The 25,661-nt window shown below is 37.4% G+C and overlaps 1 protein-coding gene across 1 annotated transcript; it reads right to left on the reverse strand.

Annotated features, from left to right (window-relative positions):
- Positions 1–5,021: 5,021 nt before the first annotated feature.
- LOC140231523 (protein FAM227A-like) lies at positions 5,022–25,502 on the reverse strand. The gene is made up of 13 exons (XM_072311657.1): positions 25,329–25,502; positions 21,162–21,323; positions 14,573–14,626; positions 12,934–12,998; positions 12,555–12,596; positions 11,944–12,117; positions 11,043–11,183; positions 10,472–10,700; positions 9,434–9,873; positions 8,928–9,087; positions 8,185–8,335; positions 6,201–6,273; positions 5,022–5,515 (listed from the first exon to the last, which is right to left on the reverse strand). The coding sequence occupies exons 1-13, from the start codon at positions 25,447–25,449 to the stop codon at positions 5,438–5,440; spliced, it is 1,890 nt and encodes a 629-aa protein (XP_072167758.1). The 5' UTR covers positions 25,450–25,502; the 3' UTR covers positions 5,022–5,437.
- Positions 25,503–25,661: the final 159 nt, after the last annotated feature.

Here is a 25,661-nt window from a genome sequence, read left to right on the forward strand (position 1 = left end):
TCAGGTACATGAATATGAGGAGAATAGCTGAATGTATGAGAGAAGTTCCTCTGATGATCTTGTGAAATGGTCTGTTTGTAGTCTTATCTCCCAATACTGACATGTTCACTGTCCTGATGAGACTCTTGATCTGTGACCAGTTTGAGGCTTCTTGTTGCAGCTAACCACATATTTTTATAAGGATTGTATTTTCACAAATATATCAGGTGCAGTTGAGCAGTACTTTACTTGGTTGATGTAGAGATTATTTGTGTGTGCTTTAATACTGGTAATTGCAGTACACTTTTTAACTCCTAAATTTTGCTCCCTCTCCACCCCCCCCCCCCCCCCCAATCAAAGCTGGCATTTCTATTTCAGATTTGAAAAAGCCACAAAACCTTGCCTAGTTTTACAATAAAAGTTGATGAATATTTTCTAATAAGATTTCTGTTTTAGATCCAGGGCCCTGTTTTATGAAGAGTTATAAATGATTGTATAGTTGATTTCTATCATATGTCTAAGGCAGCTTGTGTGTTAATTGATATAAGATATCTTTTGATATAATAGGGCCCAGGAATATTACATGTTAGAGTGTAGAGTTGATATGACTTGAAGCAATCCTGCTTCCTGCCATCCTACACTCTGCCTTATGCATAGTATTTTAGACAGCCAAACTTGTAATCTCAAAGTGTGCTATTCATTCAGCCTCGTTCATATTGTTTATTTTTGTGCAAGTAGTTCACTTTTTTTTGTCAGTGATCTTGACATTAGGAAAAAAAAAATGGGCAATTGGTGAAAAAAACAAACTTGTACTCGATTTAACAGTAAGACAAAGTCCCATGTTCTACATTGTACCTCTTGCTACATGTAGTTTGTTTCTTTGGAGGGCATTTGTGATAGATGTACTCAAGCTTTTATGCAAATGATTGCCGTGTGTGTATTACACTATATGAACTAGTGTTGTGTCATAGAAATGGGCATTTTATTTGACTAGATTTTTTTTTTTTAACACCTGATGTGCTAATATGTATATAAATGTTAAATTTTATTGATCCTAAAAACATGTCATATTTATGGTATTTAATTTGTTTCCCTGTGACAGATTGTATTTATTGTGTTGAAAACTTGAGGCTGTGTTCTTGCCCGTTTCAGCATTGTTTGTAGTTGAATGGTTGTATTAAACTTTACATATTCTTGATACAAGATGTACATGTTACTCTGTGTGGAATTTTTTAGATGTAACATGGGAACATTTGTTGTCACTTGTGGATAAGTGTAGTACAGTACTCGGGCATTGCCAGCTATCAGGCTTGTGGAATTATTCTTCATAATTATTTTCTTAAGTCATAAGTAACTTCTTCCGTGTGAACAAATGTGCAGCATTATTCATATCAATTCTGTTTCCAGTGAGGAAAACCATGTTTAAAGGGATGGTGTAGTTTTGGTTAAGATGGGGATTCAGATTTTAACTTTTCGAAAGATGATTAGAGTCCACTTACATGAAATACTAGTATGCAAGAGCATACAATTCTAAGAGGAACTAAAAGTTTATTTGATAAAAGAATTAAAAAATCGGTTTGAAATGGCCGAGATATCGAAAACCAAAGTATAACAAAGGACCCTGTGTTCAGACATCTCAGCCATTTCAAAACAAATGTTCATCAAATAAACTTTTAATTCCTCCTAGACTAGTATGCTCTTATTTCATACACATTGCATGTGGTTTCTAATTATCTCGCAAAAAAAAAAAAAATAAAGCCTAAATACCCATCACAACCAAAACTATACCATCCCTTTAATATGGATTGACTAAACATTTTTGTGTGACAAGTACGCTGTACACACATTGAGAGAGAAATAAAAAAAAGTTTGGAGATTGCATATTCATAACATGCACCAACACCTACACACAACCCACATTTAACTCACACTTATTTGTCTCAAGAAATACCAGTACACAATACTTGTAAAATCACTTTAAACCAATTTCAAATGACTGAACAAAAATTTAATTCTGAAATGTTGAAAACGGAGAATTTGGAAGTGGCTTCCCCATCAGATGAACATCTAATAGCAATATGACAAATGGAAAGTCTTTGTTTTTGTTCATAATAAACTGATTTATGAAATTAAAATTACAATTGTAACATTAAAATACTTGTATGAGATTGAGCATTTGAGATGCAATTCCATATCATCAGGTAGACGCATCCTTTTCACAAGATCTGTGTATATCGAGGATCATGCACTTTTTTAAATCACAGTCACAATAATATTCCATTTGTCTCATATGCAACCTTCTATTTTCCTCTCACCTTTACATGCAAATAGTACAAATAGTAGACATTCGTGCAGTATACTACATGTAGTGACAAAATGAATTTTTATTCATTTCAAGTTATCCCTTTAATAGTCAAGTAAACATTGATTTTTTCAAATAAATACACATCATCACGTGAATTCCAGTGACTTCAACATTTGCTGAATACACTCTTGATTGCTACAATTTCATTTAATTGAGTCACCCTTATCTAATAGTGCTTCACAATACACATATGTCAGACAAAACCAGCTTTTCCTTTGCAATGAGGGGATTGATACCTCCCCCCCCCCAAAAAAAAAAAAAAGAAAAAAAAGAAAGAAAACTGACCAAATCTTTCACAGAAAATGAAATATTAAAAGTACATGCAATGGCAATGGCTGGAATGTGTGTGTGGTATGTACATGTATCTGTAAGTAAGTCACATATTGGGTAAGATAAGGTCTTGCATAGAAATAGCTTTTTCTAAACAAGGCTCAGTAGAAAAGGAACAAACTGAAATTGGATTGCTTTCTTGATCTCAGCAGATAAAAAATGTTTGGTTCAAATTATGTTTAAAGTGTTTTTGACAGGAGACCATTTTTTTGAAATCCCCTCCCAACAGCTTGAAGTACACAGTTGCCTTCAAATGAATGGTTTACTTTTCATGAATGAACATGCTATGACGTCGAATGGGCCCTGACTATGTCTGGCTCTCAAGGTCTACTACCCTCGGGCATTAGTACGCATCAGGTCCACAACTGAAGATCCCACCGCCCATATGAACTTGGTGTCAAAGAATTGGTACGAACATGGAACTATTCCTGCTTATCTGGCCTTTTATATTCTTTCTCTGTTTCATCATTCATAATATGGGATTTCCTGCTAATGTTCATGAATGACAAAGGCAGTGTTCATGGGCTAAAATACTTTTCACTGTCTTAGGCAAGAACTACATAACCGAGAAAACTATTATCCTACAGTGTAGGTTCTTTAAACACACACGCACACACACAAAATAACTTGCATAGTCAGTCATGGGTCTGTGTTGCCATTCATTTCATTAGCACTACAATGACCTTGATTGTAAAGATTGCTGTAAGCTATGATACTTCCCATGCCATACGTGTAGGCTAAAACATGACCACGTTTGGCAGTCTGTACTGTACATACGGCTCTACAGTTACCAGGGCTCGATATTGGCAGTGACCCAGGACCATTAAAAATTAATGTCGGGCCACCATATTTCCAAAAGGCTATCTTTTGGTGACCCGGTTCAGGCACTTAAGGTTCTAAATGGATTGTTATGCATATCCGTTTATTTTGGGCCACTACAGTGACCCAAAAATTTCAGATATGTTAAGATTTTCATTAATAGTGGCCCAAACGGACCACCAGAGCAAGTGTTGCACCCTGCATACACACTACTATCAAAGGCTATAAGAGAAATGCAACCATAGTACTGTTACCAACTTCATACAGGTGTGGCACTCTGCTTTTGGTACTTTCTATCTCTGCACAACAGTACAGTTAAATATTAAAAGTAAAGGACAACTGAAACCAGCAAAAGAACAAAGTTTGAGATGAGGTGGGTCATAGAGATTAAATTGTCCACGAGAAAGGGATGCAAGTAGTTTTTTTTTTTTTTTCTACAAAAAGACAAACAAAACTGAACCACAAGATACATGTCCAACTACAGAGTGAAAATAATGACCTATTTTTTTTATTGAAAAGTTTTGCCATCTTGTTCATCCTTCATCTAAATTAAAGATCAAGAGGTGTTATGATTTTTACCCTGTTGAAATAATTTACTTGTAATGCAATAAAAATCTTTATATACAGGTACAAACACACAAAATATATTCACATTAATTATATGCTATATTGCACCATGTGTACCGAAATTACATCAATATATGATTCGGCACGCCGTACACCGGGGTACCGTTGTAACCCGGGGTACCGCGTTGTATAGCGCCATCTCATGCCCATTATTTATAATGCGTATCCGAATTCAGATACGCCGATTCCGAATTCGGATACGGCAAAGTCGTCGCAATGAACTAGCACCATAGGTGTTTTTCGAAGTAATTTCTAACACCACACCGTTTTGTAAACATCATCTACCGTAACTTTTATTTTTCAGAAAAAAAAAAGATAATCACCGAAAGCCCAGAAAATTCACCCCAAAATCAACTGTATTTTTTCAAAATTTGATCATGTGGGCTGCCATCTTTATAATCTTCTACGCGTGCGCGAATGGTCGATAATAAGAGATGAAATGCGAAAGAAAAAGGTTCAGAGCAGAAAATAATTATTAGTTGCATACATTAATTGTTGCATAATCACCAATAAGAAAACATTTTTGTGCATAATAATACTAAAATAATACTAAAAAATATTTTGACACATTTTTTGGTAAGCCAGGGTACAGCGTTGAAAAAAAAATAATTAATTCAACAAAATGGCGAATTTTCATTTGGTACCCCAGGGTACCAAATATTGCATCATATGTTGCCAAGACAAGCAACTGTAATAAACATTCTCTCAGGTAATAATAGTTCAAACCACACAATCTTAGCAAGGAACCTTGTGACTGGAAGAATGCTGAATTCAATCTGTAAATTCATGATGGACGGAAAGTTGAAAGGTACATTACAGTAGTTTGTAATAAATAATCTATGGACAGAGTGACTACTGGAAGGGGAGAAAGAGGAACAGTCGTGTAGCTGATACATGAAACTGTGGAGAAATCACTGTACAATGTATTGCAACATGATACCTAATCGTTAACACTCTACCAGCAACATTCAAGTGTGTTCTATTTCTACAAAATCTGAAACTGCATATTTTATCTGCCACGTTTTTGCAGTTACGTGTATCATCAATGTCACTGTGAAATTGATGTTTTTGTTCTCCCTGTTCGATGTTCTTTTCAAAGTTCATATCTTAAAATGAGATCTCCACTTGATGACAGTCATTGCTGAGAATGTTCATCAACCATCTCCACTGGACGGAGACTTCCTTGTCTCTTCTCATGAATCATAGTATCAGTATAGTCATCTCTTCCTCAAAGACACAGATACAATGTATGTCTGGTTGAATGTAGACACAAGTATACTGTCCTGACTCGGCTCTCAGTCTGCTGGTCACTCCTGGTCACTCCTGGTCAGCATAGTACAGCATTGCCTCCTGGACAGCCTGAGCAGCTCCTGTACTCACCTCCCCCTGGTCTTTCTGTAAGATAGATTGGACAAGAAACAAACATGTCACAGATACCACCCTACATCATCACAATCAGTGTGTTTCAAACAATTTTTTTTTTTTTTTTTTGAGGGAATATTTGTAACATTGTGTTTTATCTTTCCAGGATTAGGTTAATGATTGTACCCACAAAAGACAACTTGCAGATTTGATATTTATTCTAGTAATGACCTCATTACAAAAGGATGTTTACAAAATGGATTGTATAAACCTGTAAGTTATTCTCTAGAAGTTGATAATCTATGAATTCTAAAAGTCATTCATCATATGCCAATTCTATTCAATATTTGCTAGCTGGGGATGACATATGTTTCATTTCAAAGCCAAGAGATTCAAAATTCCACCAGGGAGCCAAATTTTGATCTTGGAAACTGTTAGCAGTACTGGTGTAAAAAAAAAATAATAACAAAAAAAGAAAAAAAAAAGAAAAACAACTTTGTGTTGAATGTATACCAGAGAACGTGATGTCTTATAAGAACTAGTTGTATCTTTTGATGTAGTAATCAAAATAACATCATTAAAAATTATTCCTCTATGCCCATTCCACACTTCATTTGGTGGGATATGAAACCTCAGTTAAGATGAGATGCTCTAAAGATAGGAGATAAGCATTTAATTTGTCTAGTAGAGCCAATAGAAGAGCCAAGTGTGAACTCACCAGTAACTCTAGAACCAGGAGGTCACTAAGTCTCTTGACCTCCTTAGGATGGGACATGAGGGCATTCTCTCTCCTACAGACAGACAGACAGACAGACAGACATATGAAGGATATTCGCCACACTCCAAGTATTTGTTCATTGATAACACAGACTCAACAGATTAGGTCATGTGTACACTAACAATGTCTATGGAGATTCACACTAAACAGAGCAAACTTTCCATCCGAGGACACCTCATCAATTGGCAAGACTTTGCCCATGGGCACTTTTTGGATGATAATGAACCATACAGATTTCCCATATGGTGGAACTTGGTGCTGAAAATGACAAATCGTCGACACTTGCTTAAAAAAAAAAAAAAAAAAAAAAAAAATCACTGTATTCACAGAATAACATGCAGTGGATTTTTGCTTGTTATAATATTAAAATCAAAATTTGAAAAACTAGAAATGTCGCTATGGCGACTGATGCCTCCGCCATAATGCATGATTCTCCCAATAGGTGTATAGTACAATGTCTTCACAATGTGTGATGACAGTTTCACATAACTGGCAAAATATCGGACAGGTTTGTCAGAAATATCTTGAATGCTCACTTTCCATGAACTGGGTTTGCTATAATTGTCTATTAAGGAGTGCAGGTACACATATTTGGGGAATTGAAAATTTTTACTTGACTTCTGACCGACCTTATTATAAGTTTATGCATTGAGTATAATTTTCAAGGTATGAAGAAAGAGTGTAATTACAGTACATATATATATTTTTTTCATTCAAACCTGACCTTTGACCCTTAACCTTTGACCTTTGACCTTCTGGCTAGAAATTTCCAAGAGAATCTCCTTACATGTACATATATTAAATTTTAAAACTAATAATGCAATCATTGCATATACTAGTATATGAGGGAAATAGTAACATTTTTAGGAGTTGATCTTGACCTTTGACCCCCTGACTATTGACCCATGACCCCTAAATTCCCTAGATAATCCCTGCCAGTCAGTACATGCATATGTACCAAGTTCCATGAAGATACATCGAACCATTTGCGAGAAAAGTGATATTGCAACATTTTCACCTAACCTTTGACCTTTTGACTTTTGACCTTATGACATGAAACTCTCTCTGGAGAATCTTTACGCAGTAGTACATGTCTACACTAAGTTTCAAGAAAATAACTACTGGCATTGCATAGATATGGGGGAAATAGCAACATCTTTAGCATTTGACCTTGACCTTTTGACCTTTGACCTCTTGCCAATGTCACTAAAATCTACTCAACTAATTGTCCCATCATACATCATCCTTGGACCGAGTTTGGTGAAAGCTGCTTCATCCAGTCTTGAGTTATCGTGTAAACGGGTACAATTTCATGATTTGACCTTGACCTTTGACCTTTAGCCGATTTCACCCAAAATCTAATCGAATCATTGCCCCATCATACTTCACACTTGGACCAAGTTTGGTAAAATTCCAGTAAACATTACTCAAGTTATCGCGTAAACGAAAGCGGACGGACGTACGTACGGACGTACGGACGGACGGACAACCCGAAAACATAATGCCTCTGGCACCACTTCGTGGCGGAGGCATAATAAGAAGTCAGAAAGGGATCAATGCAGACAAAATTCTGTTCTTTGTGAACAGGGTAAAAGCATTCAAAAGCAAACTGTTACAAAAGGGTGTACAAAAACTTGTGCACTATCATCACATTTGTAGGACACCAGTATGTGAACATCAATGCATGGTACATGTACATGCAGTATTTTGATGTGGTTGTCTTGTCATAATTTCTCTGTAAAACCTCATTCCTTGGATACACAAATCGATGTGCAACGAGAATTGTGATGATCAGGTCTTAAACTAGAACAAACACATACAAATATTTGGCATACATATTTTTGAGGCACTACTTTGAATGGACAAATGGGTTTTAACTATATTGCTGTCTTGATTGATTGCAGGCTTCCTAGCCTGGTCTTACCGCATGTGCTCATGGAGCTGGGCCCTCTGTTGTGTAAGGAAGTGTGTGTGTTCCCTCAGTCCCTCCTCATACATGTGTTGGTAGGTATCCTTCATCTGCCGCACATTCTGAAATGTATCTTGAATGATGTCATGGTAAGTAGGAGCTGTCGATGTATGACTATGTTAAGGTTCAAGGATCAGAGAAAATTGAGGTTTAAAGTGCATCAACTTTATGTGAAAAGCAACTCTTGTAATGAGAAGTAAGGTAAAAAAGATATTCATAGTCGGAAATATCATCACTGAAGCTGAATAGGGAGGATGGAATGGAGTGCGCATATATTTTCAGATTGGATTTCCTGCACTCCTATGTACACGCACTGCCCACAATCCTTCATACTTATTAAAAAATCTACATTGCGTGAGCTTGTGACATCATTAGCCACTGTTTAAAACATGAATCTTTTGACTTCGAGTGGATGTGCCTAAAAGTTGATAGGCGCAGCTTCATCCACTTGTACATTCATATGCCAAGTTCATTTTGAATAGACAAACGGTTCTTAAGTTACATCAACCACATATTGACTATGGACAGACAAGAAAACATAATGCCCTGGTGACATCCCATGGCAAAGGCATAATAATATTTCCTCTGTGCAGTAGTAGTTAATACACCTAATGAATATACCTTACATTTTGTATTTATTGTGGTTAACATATTATCAACTATTGTATAGCTGAGTCTGAATGTTGTGTGATAAGGATATGATGGTAGTTTGTCAATCTCTGTCCTCTGTAGTAAGATGCTGGTTCCTGCCGTCTTCTCCAATCCCTGCTGCCTCATAAAGTGAGCCACCAGTGGGCTGCGTCCCTCCACATCAAACACATGTTTGACAAACGAAGGGCCTGCTGCAGCTGGGTGAGACTAAATACATGAAAAGAAGACAATGACATAACACTTACTTCCGACTTATGTTATATACAGTGTAGTTTACAGTGACTATAAAAGAGAAAACATGCAAAAATGCTGAAAGACTTAAATATACAGTGGATCGTTATTAATACATGGTCAGATATAGCAAGCAACTCCTATATTCTTCTGTTCTTATCCCTAATCTACTAATATAACAATATACCTGATATCATGAGGAAACTTCAGTGGTCCCAACAGGTCAATATAACAATGTTCCTGTGTATAAATATTAGCAACATAGGTCAACTTGCTTTAGAGTGGTGAAGCCTTTAATGATCAGATCTAAGGGATAGCTTACCTCCTTCTTTTCAGTCTTCACCTTGGTACTGATCTGAGACAAGGCTGGGCCTATATTGAAGTCTGATTTCCCTCCTACTCTGGACTTGGAGTCACTCTTCTTGGACACCACAGAGCTTAGCTTCTTCTTTGGTCCAGATTTTCCATCCTTTGTCTTGCACTTAACCCCACTGACTGTATCATTGCTGGAACGTTCTACAGAGTATTCACTAATGGTCTGCAGGACCGGTTTACTTGTGTTCTTGGCCACATCAGCAATGCTGCTAGCTTTCTTGGCCTTGTCTTTGGCCTGGGAGGAAGACGTGGTGCTGATACTCTGGGAGTCAGCCACAGCGGAGATCAAACTACCATCATCATCACCCATGAGGGACTTGTTGGTTGCTATGTCAGGCAGAGTCTGGCTGGAATCTGAAGAACTGGTATCAAAGTTGAGAATACCTCCTGGAAGAGAACAGGATGAATTGCAAATCATACATTGACAGCAATGGGGATGTAGTCATGACTAAGAACTTACGGCTGTAGATGTATTTTGCCAGATTACATGGATCTGTACATCCATATAAGTCAACTTCATACACTTGTATAAATGCACAATCAATACTAATGTTATCAATACTATTCAAACTGTGTCAGTCATACCTCATGTACCTTGAATGATGTAATGTACTTAAAAACAAAACAAAATGTAAAAAAAAGAATGAAAAATCAACCCTTAATGGTGATGTAACTGCATCTATCCTCTTCAATTATCTACAGTGTATGTTTATAAGAGACAATCCAGCAACCATTCACAAACAAAACATGGGGGAATGTGCTATCAGCAGTTAGTTGAAAGGGAATTACACAATGTACATACAAGAAAGAAATACATTGAAGCTTCTTTGAAATGATTATCGGTAGCTCCTCACTAATTCCTGTGTGAGAAATATAGATCTATCACAGTATATTTTTCACATCGATATGCTCTCTATTATATACTCATTTTGACTGAGAGGATATGATACAAAAAGCAGTTTGCTGATTGGATGACATTTCTTACCTTTCTTCTTGTCCTTCTTTGAGAAGTCATCCTTTCTCATGTCAGGAGGTTCAAGTCCATCAAAGTTCCATGCGGCCCATAGTCTGGGCAGCTGCTTGGTCCCTACTACCCACTCTGATGTTAACGAACATAAACCCTCCTTGAAACTGTCATCAAACTGTCTCCAGGAGTTTGGGAATGCAGCACAGAAGGCAGCATACACAGCTTGGGCCAATACATCAGCATATGACTGAGGGGAGATATAAATCAAAATGCCAATCAAACAGGCCAAGGTGTAAGTAATAAAAGTACATTTGCAGAGTACCAACAAGGGATACAAAATATTGCAATCATACATGGCAAACATTCTACATAGCACATACGAACAGGCTACAAATTAACATACACTTCAACTCTGCAAAACTCTGCAAAATTTGGATGAGAAACTCCTATATGGCCACAATCCAGTGGCTTTCTGGGTAATGTTCACTTCAATTTATGACTTTCAACATTCTCACAATTCTAATTGATCATAAACCTTATGGAATTGAGACATGTCCCACACTGGGGCGGCGACGGTCCAACCTCTTACCCGAAAGAAGACCTCTCTGTACTTTGGATGCCTTGCTGACAGTAGAAGCTTCACATAGTTGTATGAAATGCGGTTAAACAGTCTACTCTGGACAATCTTGCTGGGGTGGTAGCGAAGGAGAAAGTAATACCAAAATGTATCCTGGGAGGCAGAGAAAATAAGAAAACAAAATATGACCCCCTATTCATACAAATATATAAGTAAACTGACAGTAAAGATAAAGTTGGCTTTTTCATTGATTGTTTTCAATTGGTCAAGGTAAAGACTGCATACCACAGTAGGTATGGACCTCATCTGTAGAAAATGATCAGTTTAGATCATTTAGTATAAGAGCTTTACTAGGGCAAAAGCTAATCACATTCATGCATTACAACATAGTGATTAAATGCCAGCTGCAGGACTTGCAAATAAGTTGTAGCTATCTACTTGAACATTTAAGCTCCACATCAAGTGAAGCGCTTTTCATCTTATTCGTTTATCTAACTTTACATTTCTATGCAGGATTTGGGTGTTCTGTTTTGTTTTGTTTTGTTTTTAACGGAAGATGCTGCCGCAGTGGGAAATGAAATCAAAACTTTGATAAGCTCTCAGGAAACTTGAAAAGACCTCTATAAAATGATAAATGTAAAAACTCAAATACAATCTTGAGAAAACTAGTTATTACTTGCACAGAATCACCACTTTAGGTAATAGACACAGATCAGATATATGAATCCATAAGGACTTCTGGGCAAAACTCTTCAGACATGTAGTGTCAAAGGCAAACAATCACATGGAAATCTGCAGGAAAAGGAGCTTTATATCAATAATGTATGCATCTCTTTAAAGCAGTTAATCACTCCAATACTCTGTACATAACTCTGAACAGTCAAACATCAAAGTGAGGGTACTGTGTACTAACCAAGAGGATAGCTTCTGACATCTTGGAATGGAAGAGTCTCCTGAACTCTATCTTATAGTGAGGCTTCTTCTGAAGGTCAAGCTGGGCCTCGGTAACTTTCCTCAGAATGACCAGTCCTGGTACCTCAGGGAGCTGGGTCAATCGGTCAGACTCATACCCTGGGTACTGGTGCAGCTGTGAGGTTAGGTGAGAGGTCATTGGAAAGAGGTCACAATAGTACCGGTACACATGAAAAGATATTTTGTCCGACATCCAATGAAGATAAAATTCCTTGGATACATGTAGCTTCTCACAATATCCACCAGGAATGATAGTAAACTCTTCAAAAACTGGAAAAGCAAAGATGGAGTAATCAAGAGTACAATTTAAGAGGGATTTGGAGTAACACTGTTTTAATCTTTAACTCTTTTTTAATTTTTAGTCAAAAGAATTGTGCAATGGAAAAAGAAGAAACCATAGCTTTATATTTTCAAGTCCATTTGTTCATCAATTTTAGAAAAAGATGCTGAAACAATCATCATTACACACCACCTCATGGATACTATGCAAAGGTCAACACTATCTTAAGTAACTGATGTACATCACAAATACAGTATATAGCCATCCCTTACCTCAACTAGTCTTGGTTTTGTCCCAGTCTTCTCTTTCTGGTGCTGTATATATAAAGACAAAACATTGGTCACTCATCAATAACAAGAATAGGCTTCACTTCATTAAAAAAAAGACTAATAATAATAAAGAGCAACATAATGCTTCACACTCCCTCAGTGAAGAGGGTAGGATATCAAATAATCTCATTACCTAGTAGGTATCTTCAGTGTACAGAGAAAAGTGATCATGGTTCCACATAGTACATTCTGCACTGATATCCCATTCGCTATCATGGAAAACTTTACATCAAAGAAAACTGAGCACAATGAATGCAACATTACCAATTGAAAAGAGCAAAATAGTCTCAAAGATTTTACTTAATAGTGGTTGGTGTCATACCTTTTTATTAGTAGCCAATGTTTTCAGAAGATGCTTGCCTTTATCTCCCTTGTCTCCTTGAAGCACTGAGGAAAGAAAGTTTACAAATCTGTATAAATATGCATGATATGAATATGCATGAGCTGAAGCAGCCTGTTTGTATGCGTCCACCAACAACAGCATGCACGCAATAAAGAATTAGGCTAATTAGTTATGGGCTCAGACAGGAAGACACGTCATCGCCTAGTGTCTTTATTGTATCAACAAAGTGTGGTTTTATCGTGTCCAATGCTCGGACAACGCTAATCAAAACATCATCAAAATATGATCTTCACAAATGTTCGACTCACTTCGGGGCAACACATGGCTGCTGTACACAATGCCTTCTCTTCTACTGCAAACAATGCTTGTAGCTTGATATATAGAGTTGCAAAAAGCAATCTTAAATACAGCTTGTACATGTATCACTTCATCAGTATTTCTGTCATCAAACAGAGTATAATCAACTATGCTTCTTTTTTTTTTTTTCCTATTCAGAAAGGGACAAAAGTATGTATAATATATGATAGTTAGTCCAACACAGCTCCCATGACAGGTTCATGCATTTCCACCATATGACTCTTTATCAAAATTAGAACATTTATTAGAACATGGAACAATAAAAAAACACATTTAGCAAAGAATATAAGATAATATTTGATGGATGCTGCAATAACACATACATGTAAGGTAATTGAAATGACTGGATATATAAAGTCCACCGAAGCACACTGCATTAAATAATTGAACAAGCTTAGTTTCCTACATACCTGACCCTCCACACTAAATGTAGAAAACATACAAGAAATCATGTTGCCACATATTATGTTAAACCACATGCATCCATTGAGTACACTTCATGATTTCGTGTTTGCATCATATATGACTACTAAACATTATCAAATGAGCAAAAACACGGAGAAAAGGAGCACAAATCATAGAAACTAGCATCTTTTGATGTAATTTTGGGCTATAGCAAAACTGCTTTGGATAATACACATTGTAAGAGTAATAAGTATGCAGATTACCCATAAACAATGATGCCACACAATAAGCTTATCACATTTCCCTTCTCAATGAAAGTAGTTTGACTTTAGTTTTTAAAAGGTCCCATCAACAAATTTATGAAGATACTGATCTTACATGATAGGAATTCACATGCAAAAACAGTGTACCCTATCCATAATCAGATAATGTTTGAAATGAAGTATTTATAGTTTATTTAAAAATCTAAATTGTTGTCAATACATTCATGAACTTTGAAAACACTGTCCTTGGTGTGAGACAGAAAATGAACAAATTAATGTCCTTCAATCTCATGAACAGGAGTGAACAAATCAATCCAAAACAGGTTTCATTTTCATGTTGATGTTTTAATGTTACTGACTTTTTCTTTTTCTAATCACTATAAAAGTGGTTCAAGACCTTGCCAGGAAGTCAGACGCAAGAAACCTACACTTTGAATTTATGTATGTGTACCATATATTCCTTATCATTTTCTTTTCCTTGCACTTTAGATTCAGTTTAGCTCTTATCAATAGCTATTCTTTTGTCAACTTTCATTCATTAATTCAAACATTTGACAAGTTTCAGCACAACTTCATATGAGAAACTTGCTTACTTGATTTGACTGCATAAACGCCAGCAAACTGGTTGAGTTCTTTGACATCTTTAGCTGTATTAAGTGAGACCCAATATGAAACTAGTTAGTGTCCACAGTCATATCACTGAGAAAGCACAACAAAATAAAAAGAGCAGAAGATAGGGAAGCATGCAATGATTAGCAAAATGACATTTAAATGCACTATGCATCAAACAATATTCATGCTGGTAATCAGATAACAAACATATTTTCATGCATGTCAAGGAAAGCCAGGCAAATATAAAGCACTACACAAACATTCATATCAACTTTACTTTCACTTTAGAACACAGAATATATGCTTTAACACCTTGATATCAACAATGTCAGGAATTTGTGCCATTTGATTATTAAAGAAAGGAAGGCTCCCTGACTAGTTCGAAATCTGAGCATCATACAATGATCAACTTATTTTTTTATTTTTTATTTTGTTGTTGTTATAAGAGGCAGTTGGTAATGTGACAGAAATTTCATGTTTCTTTGTTGATAAATAACATTATTCAAAGCTGTTAGTTGTTAGAAAAAAATGTTAACACTCAACACTCTAACACACAATCACACATACTGTATGAAACAAAACAGACACAACTTTCTGTTCATACTATTTCTTTATACAATACATTTTTCTTGCTGCTTTTTTTTTCATAGAGTTCCTTCAGGTTATCAAATAAAAATGAAGCATTTCCCAACTTTTAGATCATCATTTGTGAATATTGATATTGCTTGCATGCATTTTACGGGAGGAAAGAAATAAAAAATCGATTGACAGAACAGTGCATGGATACTAGGGTAGGGTCCATGGCTCATTTCATATTTCACAAAGCTGCATACCACAGTGGAACCTGTTTTGGAGCAAAAACTGTCAAATGTATTTTAAACAGCATGCACACTGATCAATTCAATACCATCTTCTCTGATCACTGGTGGCACACCACATACATGTAGTGTAACAACAGGTACCTTGTAAGGTACTTCACTCTCACCAACATGTGCTGTTAGTATGACTTGCTTTATAGTTTTTAGCTTCTGCTCACATTTGAAAGGAAATATTTAATTAGTCTTGGCAGTCACTTAAAATGAATTTGATTGGGTGTAAGTTCAATAAAAACAAACAAACAAGAAATGAACTGGATTAAGAAGGTTAGTGGCACACTCGTTTGCAGCAAAGCATTGGCAATAACAGTTTGTAAGAACGGGGTATGTATAGACTGCATGATTCATAATGTTGTTACAACAAGTAAAACAAAGTGTGATTCAAACTATGGATTGAACAGTCACTGCATCTAATAATCAATGGTACAGTGGTACTGCTAAATTGCTGAATGAAAATGAATGCATTCTCAGCAAGGCTCAGAAATTACATCCACACTTTGACTGACAACTTCTATAGATGAGTTCTGCTTTGTCTTGGATGCATTCTTAGCCCCCTACGGAAAACATATCTGAAAATGTCACCACTGGCATCTCATGAACGGCCTTTGGGCATGAGAGGGTTAATGGCACAGCACCATATTACATTACAGCTAATCAAATGCTATATCCTGCTGCATTGATGAAAAACCTTTTCTTTTCTTTTCTTTTTTTAAATCTCCATTTAGTAGATTTCTTGGACCATGCACAATCTGAACTAAATATCAGACATCATGCCATGTTCAACTGTTACAGTATTACATGTTACAGTATTACATGTTACAAGTTGGATCTCATAGAGTGAAACCACTTCTTTGGTCACTAAAAGTTTGGGATGAGATAAAAGCTTCAAAATATCTTTAGATCTACTTTGGTAATGAAAATTAATAAAATATTCTGAAAGAATTATGAAGGGGTAATACCACAGAGACACTGCAATACTTTGAAAGAGTCAGCATTCTAATGAAGATTTATACACATCACTCCATCTCCACTTCATTCCTACATTACCTACACAACGCTTGTGAGTCTACTAGTGTTACAAGGAAAATAGACTGCAAGTTGAGTTCTTGAAGTGCTCTAAACTGCATGCTGTCTGTTCAATCATAGACTACACACACTGTCTGGTGACACAGATTTTATGCACTGAATTTTGCATATTTTGTCTTGATTGGTTAGATTTGCACATACAGTCAACTCCGGATACCTCGAATTCGTCGGGACTGAAGAAAATGGTTCGAGGTACGTGAAATTCGAGGTACGCGAAATTCGAGGTACGCGTACGTACGTCAAATTTTCTTCGACTTATCCGACGTTTATCGATTTTCAACATGGTATCTGTTATAGTGCCTACCGATTGTTTGCGTGCTTATCAATTGGAATTGAATCGATATGTTATATGAATGAATTAAATGAAAATCGGAATTGAAATCAGAATATCAGAAATGAAGATTTTGGTGGCCCTATCGCGCCACCAACTATCGCGCCACCAAAAAAGTCGGATGTTTGCATTTACTTTTGAAAATGAATAGCGGTAACAATCGGCTCCGTAAGATACTAAAATAAATGTCGGATGTTTGCTCATACTTTTGGAAATGAAAAACGATAAGACTCAGCACCGTATGGTGCTAAAACTAATGTCAGATATTTGATTTTGCGTTCGGAAATGATTAAGGACAACATTCGGCTCCGGAAGACGCTGAAATGTCGAATATTTGCTTTGACGTTCGGAAATGAAAAACAATATTCAACTCCGTACGATGGTTAGATAAGTGTCGGTTGTTTCCTTATACTTTCGAAAGGAAATAGCAATAACATTCGGCTCCTGAAGATGCTGAAATAAATGTCAGATGATCGCTTTTATGTTCGGAAGTTCCAATAACATTCTGCTCCATACGATGCTAAAATAACTGTCTGATGTTTGCTTTTAAATTTCGAAATGAATAACAGTAACATTCAGCTGCGTTCAATGGTAAAATTAATGTTTGATGTTTGCTTTGACGTTCGGAAATGAGTAACAATAACATTCAACTCCTTACGATGATAAAATAAATGCTGGATGTTTGCTTTTACGATCGAAAGTAAATGACAATAACATTCAGCTCCGGAAGATGCTAAAATACATCTCGAATGATTGCTTTTACGTTTGGCATGTTTGAAAGTGAATAGCAGTAATATTCTGCCCCATATGATGCTAAAAAAAGTATTGGATATTTGCTATTACATTTCGAAATGAATAACAGTAATATTCAGCTGCGTTTGATGGTGAAATAAACGTCTGATGTCAGCTTCGACGTTCAAAAATGAAAAACAGTAACATTCGGCTCCGTACGATGCATCATAAAATAATATTGTCAGATGATTCATTTCACTTTCGGAAGTGGACAGCAGTAAAATTCGGCTCCGTACGATGATAAAACAAATGTCGTATGTTTGAAATGAATCACGGTAATAATCTGCTTCGTACGATGCAAAAATAAATGACAGATTGTTGCTTTTACATTTGGAAATTATTAACGGTATTAATCCGCTCAGTTAGATGCTGAAACAAATAGCGGATGTTTGCTTTCACGTTTGGAAATGGATAAGGATAGCATTCAGCTCCGTAAGATGCTAAAATGAATGTCTGTAGTTTGCTTTTACATTTAAAAATGATTAACGGTAATATTCGGCTCCGTAAGGTGCTAACAGACTAATAAATGCTGGATGATTGCTTTTACATTAAGAAATGAATAACGGTAACTTTCGGTTCTTTACAATGCTAAAACAAATGTCGGATGCTAACAGATGTCGGCAAATGCTCCCACTTTTTCATTTCAAACGTAAGTTTTGACCTCCTAAATTTTTAGGCATCAACTTTTATAATAATCTACACGCCTATTTGCTAAATCTTAAAACACAAAATAAGATGATTGGATTTTCTAATCTTAATTTCGAGTAAATTCGACCACCAAAAAATAAAGATTAGTGATACTGGTGGCCCGATAAAAGTTAGTGTGGAGCCCTGTCTATTCTATTCTTTATCATGCTCGGCCTATACTTCCACATCATGTTCCACAATATTTTCATAATCGCATTGCTGAAAGAATAAATGAAACATTACTTCGTGAAAGGCCAAAAAAAAAAGGTAAAAAAGGCAATACGCAGGAGATTGATGTTTGGGCAGTGGACCGTGATTAATGCCAAAGATATAACTGTCAACATCCAACACCTACGCAGGTGCGCCACGACGGTTTAGAAATCTACGCGCGCGGTATGACTATCATGATCAAGAATTAAAACACAGTGGTTAAAGAAAAGAAGATGATGGGCAGAGCGTAGTGCTATCGTAAGCACTCCATTGGCAAGGGTGCTATGTGCATACCGTGTACGTGTGTAGGTAGGTGTTGGGGATTTTTCTTGTCAGCTGTGTACCGGGTATTTCTTTGGGCGCGCGATTGTTCTGGTCGGGAATATTTACAGTAGAGTGTGAAAAGATTTGTGACATGTCTTCTTCGCTGTCCACGCGCGCTTAATCGGAGATGCTGAGTGATGTTGCAATTCGATTCGAGCTACATGCTGGGAAAAACAATAAGTTAATTAAGATCGGGACAGTAGATTTCACTTCGAGGTAACCGAACTTCGAGTTATTTCTTCGAGCTACGCGAATTTTAATACACGGAAACTCCATAGGAACAATCGGGACTTTCATTTTGCCCCCGAGGTAAGTGATATTCGGCTTATCCGACGTCGAGGTATCCGAAGTTGACTGTACTGCCCTGTTCAAACGGTTGATGTTAATGAACAATGTATCATGCTAAATTGGCAAGAACTATTTGTGTGAGTGTGTGTCTGTGTGAATGCTTCTTTTTTTGTTTCTCTCTCTCTCTCTCTGACCCCGTTTACAGTGTGGGGCCGGGCTCGGCCGCGGCTCGGCCGCGGCCGAGCCCGGCCTCAATTGCGCGGCCGAGCCTCGCAATTTTGTCCGTTTACACTGCTGGGCTCGGCCGCGCTTTTAATTCAAACCTTTCAATATTTTGTCGTAGTGGCGCTCTGCTTGTAAACAAACGCAATTTGGTATAGCCTGGTTTTCAGACCCTTTGCCAACTGGATTCCGTGGCGTCGAAGTCGCCGTTCGGGCAAAGGCCTTTGCCGAAGGAAAAATCCTTTGCAGGACAAAACCACCTTAAACTATACTAGTTTTCCACGTTGAGGGGGGTAATATCGTGAATAGCGAAATAGTACGGGCAGAGGGTCTGGAAGCCAGACTAAAATTGGCCGCGCATTTGGCCCAGTTTGCGTTTACACCAAGAAGAGGCCGCGGCTCGGCCGCGGCCGAGACCACCTCCAGAGCGAGGCCAAATGCGAGGCCAATTTTGGCCTCGCATTTGGCCTTTTGTGCGTTTACACTGAAGCGGGGCTGGGCTCGGCCGCGGCCGAGCCGCGGCCGAGCCTCGCACTGTAAACGGGGTCTCTCTTTCAGAACAGTGTTCTACATTGCCATTTTGTCTCTTGTGCATGATCAAAATCTGGAGTGTCTGTTTTACGATTAAGAGCTCTGACAAATCTCACCAAAAAAAAAAAAAAAAAAAAATACAGTGCATTGCAAATCTGATCACAGTCTCTGAGAGGTACCACATAGCCTAGTCTTCTGTTATCAAAACATACTTAGGTAGGTTTCATGGAGATCAAGTCCTTCTTTACAGCCACTAACATGTGACTGGTTATCAGCTACTGAAGATGTAATTCAACAATAAACAATTGCAGTTCTTTATCATCAGATCATCACCATAATTTGATATCATTCACACTACTAGCTTTAGTTTAATTGTGTTCCATATTTTCTTGTGATTGATACTTGCAGAATCATTTTAGTGCATCCACATGAAACATTGTGCTACTTGAATTCTGATGGTTTATATGTTTAGTCATAATGGTTTTGATATATTTCATCGAAGATCTACACTATGCAGTACCTCAGAGTGGTCAACTTATGTATACAGATAGCTAGCTATCTTGACTTACTTGATGCACATTTAACTGAAAGACAAAACAAACCAATTAAAGTTATCATTCAACTGCATTACAAACGATGTACATTAGTCTTTCAATGATCAATTGCAATTATAAATTATGTCAAAAACATAACACATAGAGGGTTCTAGTATGTAAATCGATGTTAACTTTGTTTAAGAACACAACAATTAATTTGATTAAGTACACTTTTTTACAGGGTTCCTATTTTGGGGACTGAGATATCCTGTAAAGTTAATGTGGATTACATGATTAGAATGGATTAAAATCTTCATGAAACAAATCTCTATGATTTGTGTGCACAACACACTTTACTGAGCAAACATTTTCACAAAGCACAGATGACACACTAGTAACATTCATTAGCTGGCTAATCTGTCACACATAAGTTTAAAATATGAAGAAAAAAAATGCATGTACCATGGTAAGATTATTGTTTCCTCTTATTACTAATCTATGTCATAAAACTATATTTTCGATACACTTACACTCAGGTAAAGGAGCTTTATGTACATATGTACAGAACAGTCTCATGACAGCTGGGGGGCAAATTGTACTTCTGTTGTGGAAGTGAAGATATTTTACTGTCTGCTGTCACACAAAATGATTACACAATGACATCCAAAACCATCATTTTGCCTCATACCTCCTTTTGGCCCATCATCAAAACGAGGAGATAGTGGAGGGTAGTCATCACCAGTGTTGGATAATCTGCTCTCAATGACAAGTCCTGTGTCTAGTTCCTGTAGTTCTCTGTCCAAACTGGTAATCCGGTCATTAACCCTTGCAATGCTGCCAACAAGGAAAGCTGCCATACATCAAGTATCAAGGAATATGAATACCCCACTTTGAAATACTACTTACAAAAGTCAAGAAAACAATAAGAAGTACTGTGATTACACAAAGGGTACCCTTGACTATAGTATGAACACCACGTTTTTGTCTCTTCTCCAAAACTTGACCTCTTTGCGATTTTGTCTCTCAAGTCTCAACTACTCAACTAATTATCATACTGTGCATTGGCATACAGTGCTAGTGCTGTAGCTACAGATTTTAATACCAGTGCTATGTTTTGGAAGGCAGCTGCGAGACCTATGCAAGAAAAAATAAAAAATTTGGGGATTAATTCATAAAAACGGTAAGTCAAACATCAATTTAATTAGGGATAGACTAGGGCTAGATCTAAGGTAGACAGTCCACTAGAGCTGATTCAGTGTGACAGTCAGGCTAAAATGCCCCGTTTCATTTTTAGGGTGATTTTAGCTGAAAATTTACTGACCTGTAGGGGTCAGTAATTGGCGCTAGTGTATTTCGCACCTCCTCATCAATTGATCTCTAAACATGCACAAAATCACTCTAAATATCCGACAACCACAAATATTTGCATCTGAGTGAGATCCAAGTCCAGTGGAAAAGAAATTTCTACCGTCCTGACACTTTTACACTTGTCAGAATATGTCGATCACAGCTGATTCGCTCTACGATTACCTGTGTTGTACAACCACAATCGAGCAGACAGCGCAGCATGCTATACAAAACATGTTCATGGCACGGCAGCGATTGATCTGAATGTAGCCTTCTCACAGTGCAATCACAAGTTCTTTTATGGTTAAGGTATCTTAACATCTATTACTAGTATTATTACCATGTTTTTCTGTCTTTCCCTCAGCTTGTACCGAGTTTTGCAGTGATTGATTGAGGTTTGGGGTTGTTGTTTGTGTTGTGCAAAGTGTGCGTTTGTGTGAGGGTGTGAAACCTGGAAAAAAAAATGAAACAAAAGGTTTAAAAAAAGAAAGTACAATCAAAATAAAAACAAGATAATGGAAGGAATGAAACAAGTGAAACTTAAATTATAAAGGAAAGCATGGGAGAGAAGAATATGTTTGAAAAGAAAATGGAAAGCAAAGAAGAATTACAGAATGAAAACAAAGCACCAGGTAGAATAACAGAATGAGAGATGAATCTAAACTGGATCCTGGATGAAAGCAAAAATGAATAGGAAGGAAAGAAAGAATTATAAATAAAGGCTGAAATGGAAATAAAGACAAGGACACATCAGAGCGAAACATTAAAAAACTAGAAATGTCGCTATGGCAACTGATGCCTCCGCCATAATGCATGATTCTCCCAATAGGTGTATAGTACAATGCAATGTGTGATGACAGTTTCACATAACTGGCAAAATATTGAAATGACAGGTTTGTCAGAAATATCTTGAATGTTCACTTTCCTTGAACTAGGTTTGCTATGGACGGACTGATTTTACTACAACACGCATTTCCCAAAGACACCTGCCCGAGTATACTCGGGACTCGTCCTCAACGGGTTAAAGAGTTCAGGTACATGTATTTGGGGTATAGAGGATTTTTACTTAACTTCTGACTGACCCTTTTATAAGTTTATGCATTGAGTAATTTTAAAGGTACCGGTATGAAAAAAGAATGTAATAACAGTGCAAAATAGATTTTTTCTTTTTGCATTTAAACCTTGCCTTGACCCTTAACCTTTGACCTTTGACCTTCTGGCAGGAAATTTCCAAGAGAATATCCATTAGGTAATACATGTACATATTGTATGAATTTTAAAAATAATAAAGCAAGCATTGCATATATAGGTACTAGTATGAGGGAAATAGTAAAATATTGAGGAGTTGACCTTGACTTTTGAACCCCCGACTATTGACCCATGACCCCTGAATTCCCTACATAATCCCTGCCAGTCAGTACATGCGTATGTTACAAGTTCCATGAAGATACATTGAACCATTTGCGAGAAAAGTGAAATTGTAACATTTTCACCTAACCTTTGACCTTTGACCTTATGACATGGAAACTCTTTCTGGAGAATCTTTATGCAGTAGTACATGTCTACACTAAGTTTCAAGAAAATACCTTTGGGCATGGCATGGATATGGGGGAAATAGCAACATTTTTAGCATTTGACCTTGACCTTTGACCTCTTGCCAATGTCACTAAAATCTACTCAACTAATTGCCCCATCATACATCATCCTTGGACCAAGTTTGGGGAAAGCTGCTCCATCCAGTTTTGAGTTATCACATAAACAGATTTATAAATTTTAGGATTCGACCTTGATCTTTGACCTTTGACCTCTGTCCGATTTCACTCAAAAATCAATCAAGTAATTGTCCCACCATACATCATACTCGGACAAAGTTTGGTGAAATTTGCTTGATCCAGTCTTGAGTTATCGCGTAAACAGATACAATTTCATGATTTGACCTTGATCTTTCACCTTTGGCCTTTGGCCGATTTCACCCAAAATCTAAACAAGTAATTGCCCCATCATACTTAATACCTGGACCAAGTTTGGTAAAATTCCAGTCAATATTACTCAAGTTATCGCGTAATCAAATTAATGCGGACGGATGTACGTACAAGTTGTACATACGGACGGACAACCCGAAAACATAATGCCTCCGGCACCACTTCGTGGCGGAGGCATAAACAAGATTTAGGAGGGGAAAGAAAGGAAAGGTAGATGGAAGGAAAGATATGTCATGAAGGAAACAAAGAACAATCAGGCAGAAAGTAAAGATCGAACAGGAAATTGAGAAAGTACAGACAAGGTCAAGAGGAAACACACAAAGAAGTACAGCAGTAGGAAGGAAAAGTTAGGAATACCTGAAAATGAAAGAAAAAAAAAATAGAAAAAGAAAGACAGGGGCTGCACACACATTGCACACACTCGATTGCTTTGTATAGAACTTTTAGAAGCTGCAAGTACAATTGCTACCACAATACTTGGCCAAGAAAAAAAGGGAAAACAAAAACTGCCGATGTGCTGTGATTGCTGGACATTCAGATCTTCTTCTTGTTGGTAGTCTGCTTCCTTCAACCTTGGCTGGAAGATTTTTGCAAAACTTAGTTATATTTGTGTCATAGGGGTATTTAAGGTGCATGTGCTAATTAATATCAATAATTTACAGGGTGCAAGAAAAAAAAAAACTGCCTCGAAACTAGCTGCTCCTGCCTTCCGTCAGCAGGAGACAAAAGGCGTTGACTGAGGAGGCCGTCACAACATTGTCTGGGAGGGCATTCCAAGACCTAACCGTTCTAGGAAAGAATGAGTTTTGATGTTGTTGAGTCCAGGATTGAGGACTCCACCCCTACTGATACTGTATGTGCTTCTGCACGATGAACGTATTCGAATTGCTGATTGCCACTGTGCCAACTGCTTGTGTACAGAGGTAAAGAGCAGCATTTCAGGCGATCAAGATTTTCTGACACTTGTAAAAGTGTTAACTTCTAACTAGACTATTCCACTTTTGAGACTTGGATGCAATTTATTTCAGGTTACGGAATTGGTGAATAAAACTAACGTTAGGGCCCTGGCGCCTGGGGCGTAGGGTTAGGGTGAGTTTGTGCAGGTTTCAAAAATAATTTTGAGGTGAGGTGCACAAGAAGCGGCGTAGCAGTGGCACCTAGAAGGCCCTAACAATAGTATGAATTTTGCACAGCAAGATGATACGAGAAGTGTGTCTTTACATGGGGTGGGGTCTAACAGTTAGTGCTGTAGTGGCTGCCAGGACCATAATAAGCCCATTGACATTGTCATTGCACTATGACTATCTAACTAGGACCCGGAAAATTGTAAACCATTTGCTTGGCATTGCATCAATTGGCACGGCACAGGTCTAAACAACAGTTGAATACTCAGTACAAAGCTACAGCTGTGTAAGTCAGTTTAGTCAGGACATAGCAACCGTCACTACGACCGTAGCGTCATCACTAAATCATCCTAAAAATCATACATTCAAACGTCTAAAGAGTTTAAAACTTTTAAAGGATACGGGCTGTCTTTTTCTGCTGCTTGATGATCTTCGATCGCGCTGCATCAAGTTCTTCTTTAGTTTCTAGAGAGTCCTCAACATATAAGTTCATGGGAGAGTTCACCCTGTTGATAAACTCCATTTTGGCGGCTCCGTCCGTGCGCGCGGCGTCCCTCGGAGAGCTGTATTTACATAATAGAGCTCTATGGTTAAAATGCATGCATCGCAGTATTACTGTACGTGTGCTGTGCGAGCCGCCTTGTGTACTCAGGTACTCCGAGTATGTGTTTGTGCGCGCGCCTGCGAACGTATGTACAAGACTCACATTACGTAATAGCTGTTGCATTGATTTCG

Source organism: Diadema setosum, chromosome 8 (assembly GCF_964275005.1).
Source record: "Diadema setosum chromosome 8, eeDiaSeto1, whole genome shotgun sequence".
Lineage (NCBI taxonomy): Eukaryota > Metazoa > Echinodermata > Echinoidea > Diadematoida > Diadematidae > Diadema > Diadema setosum.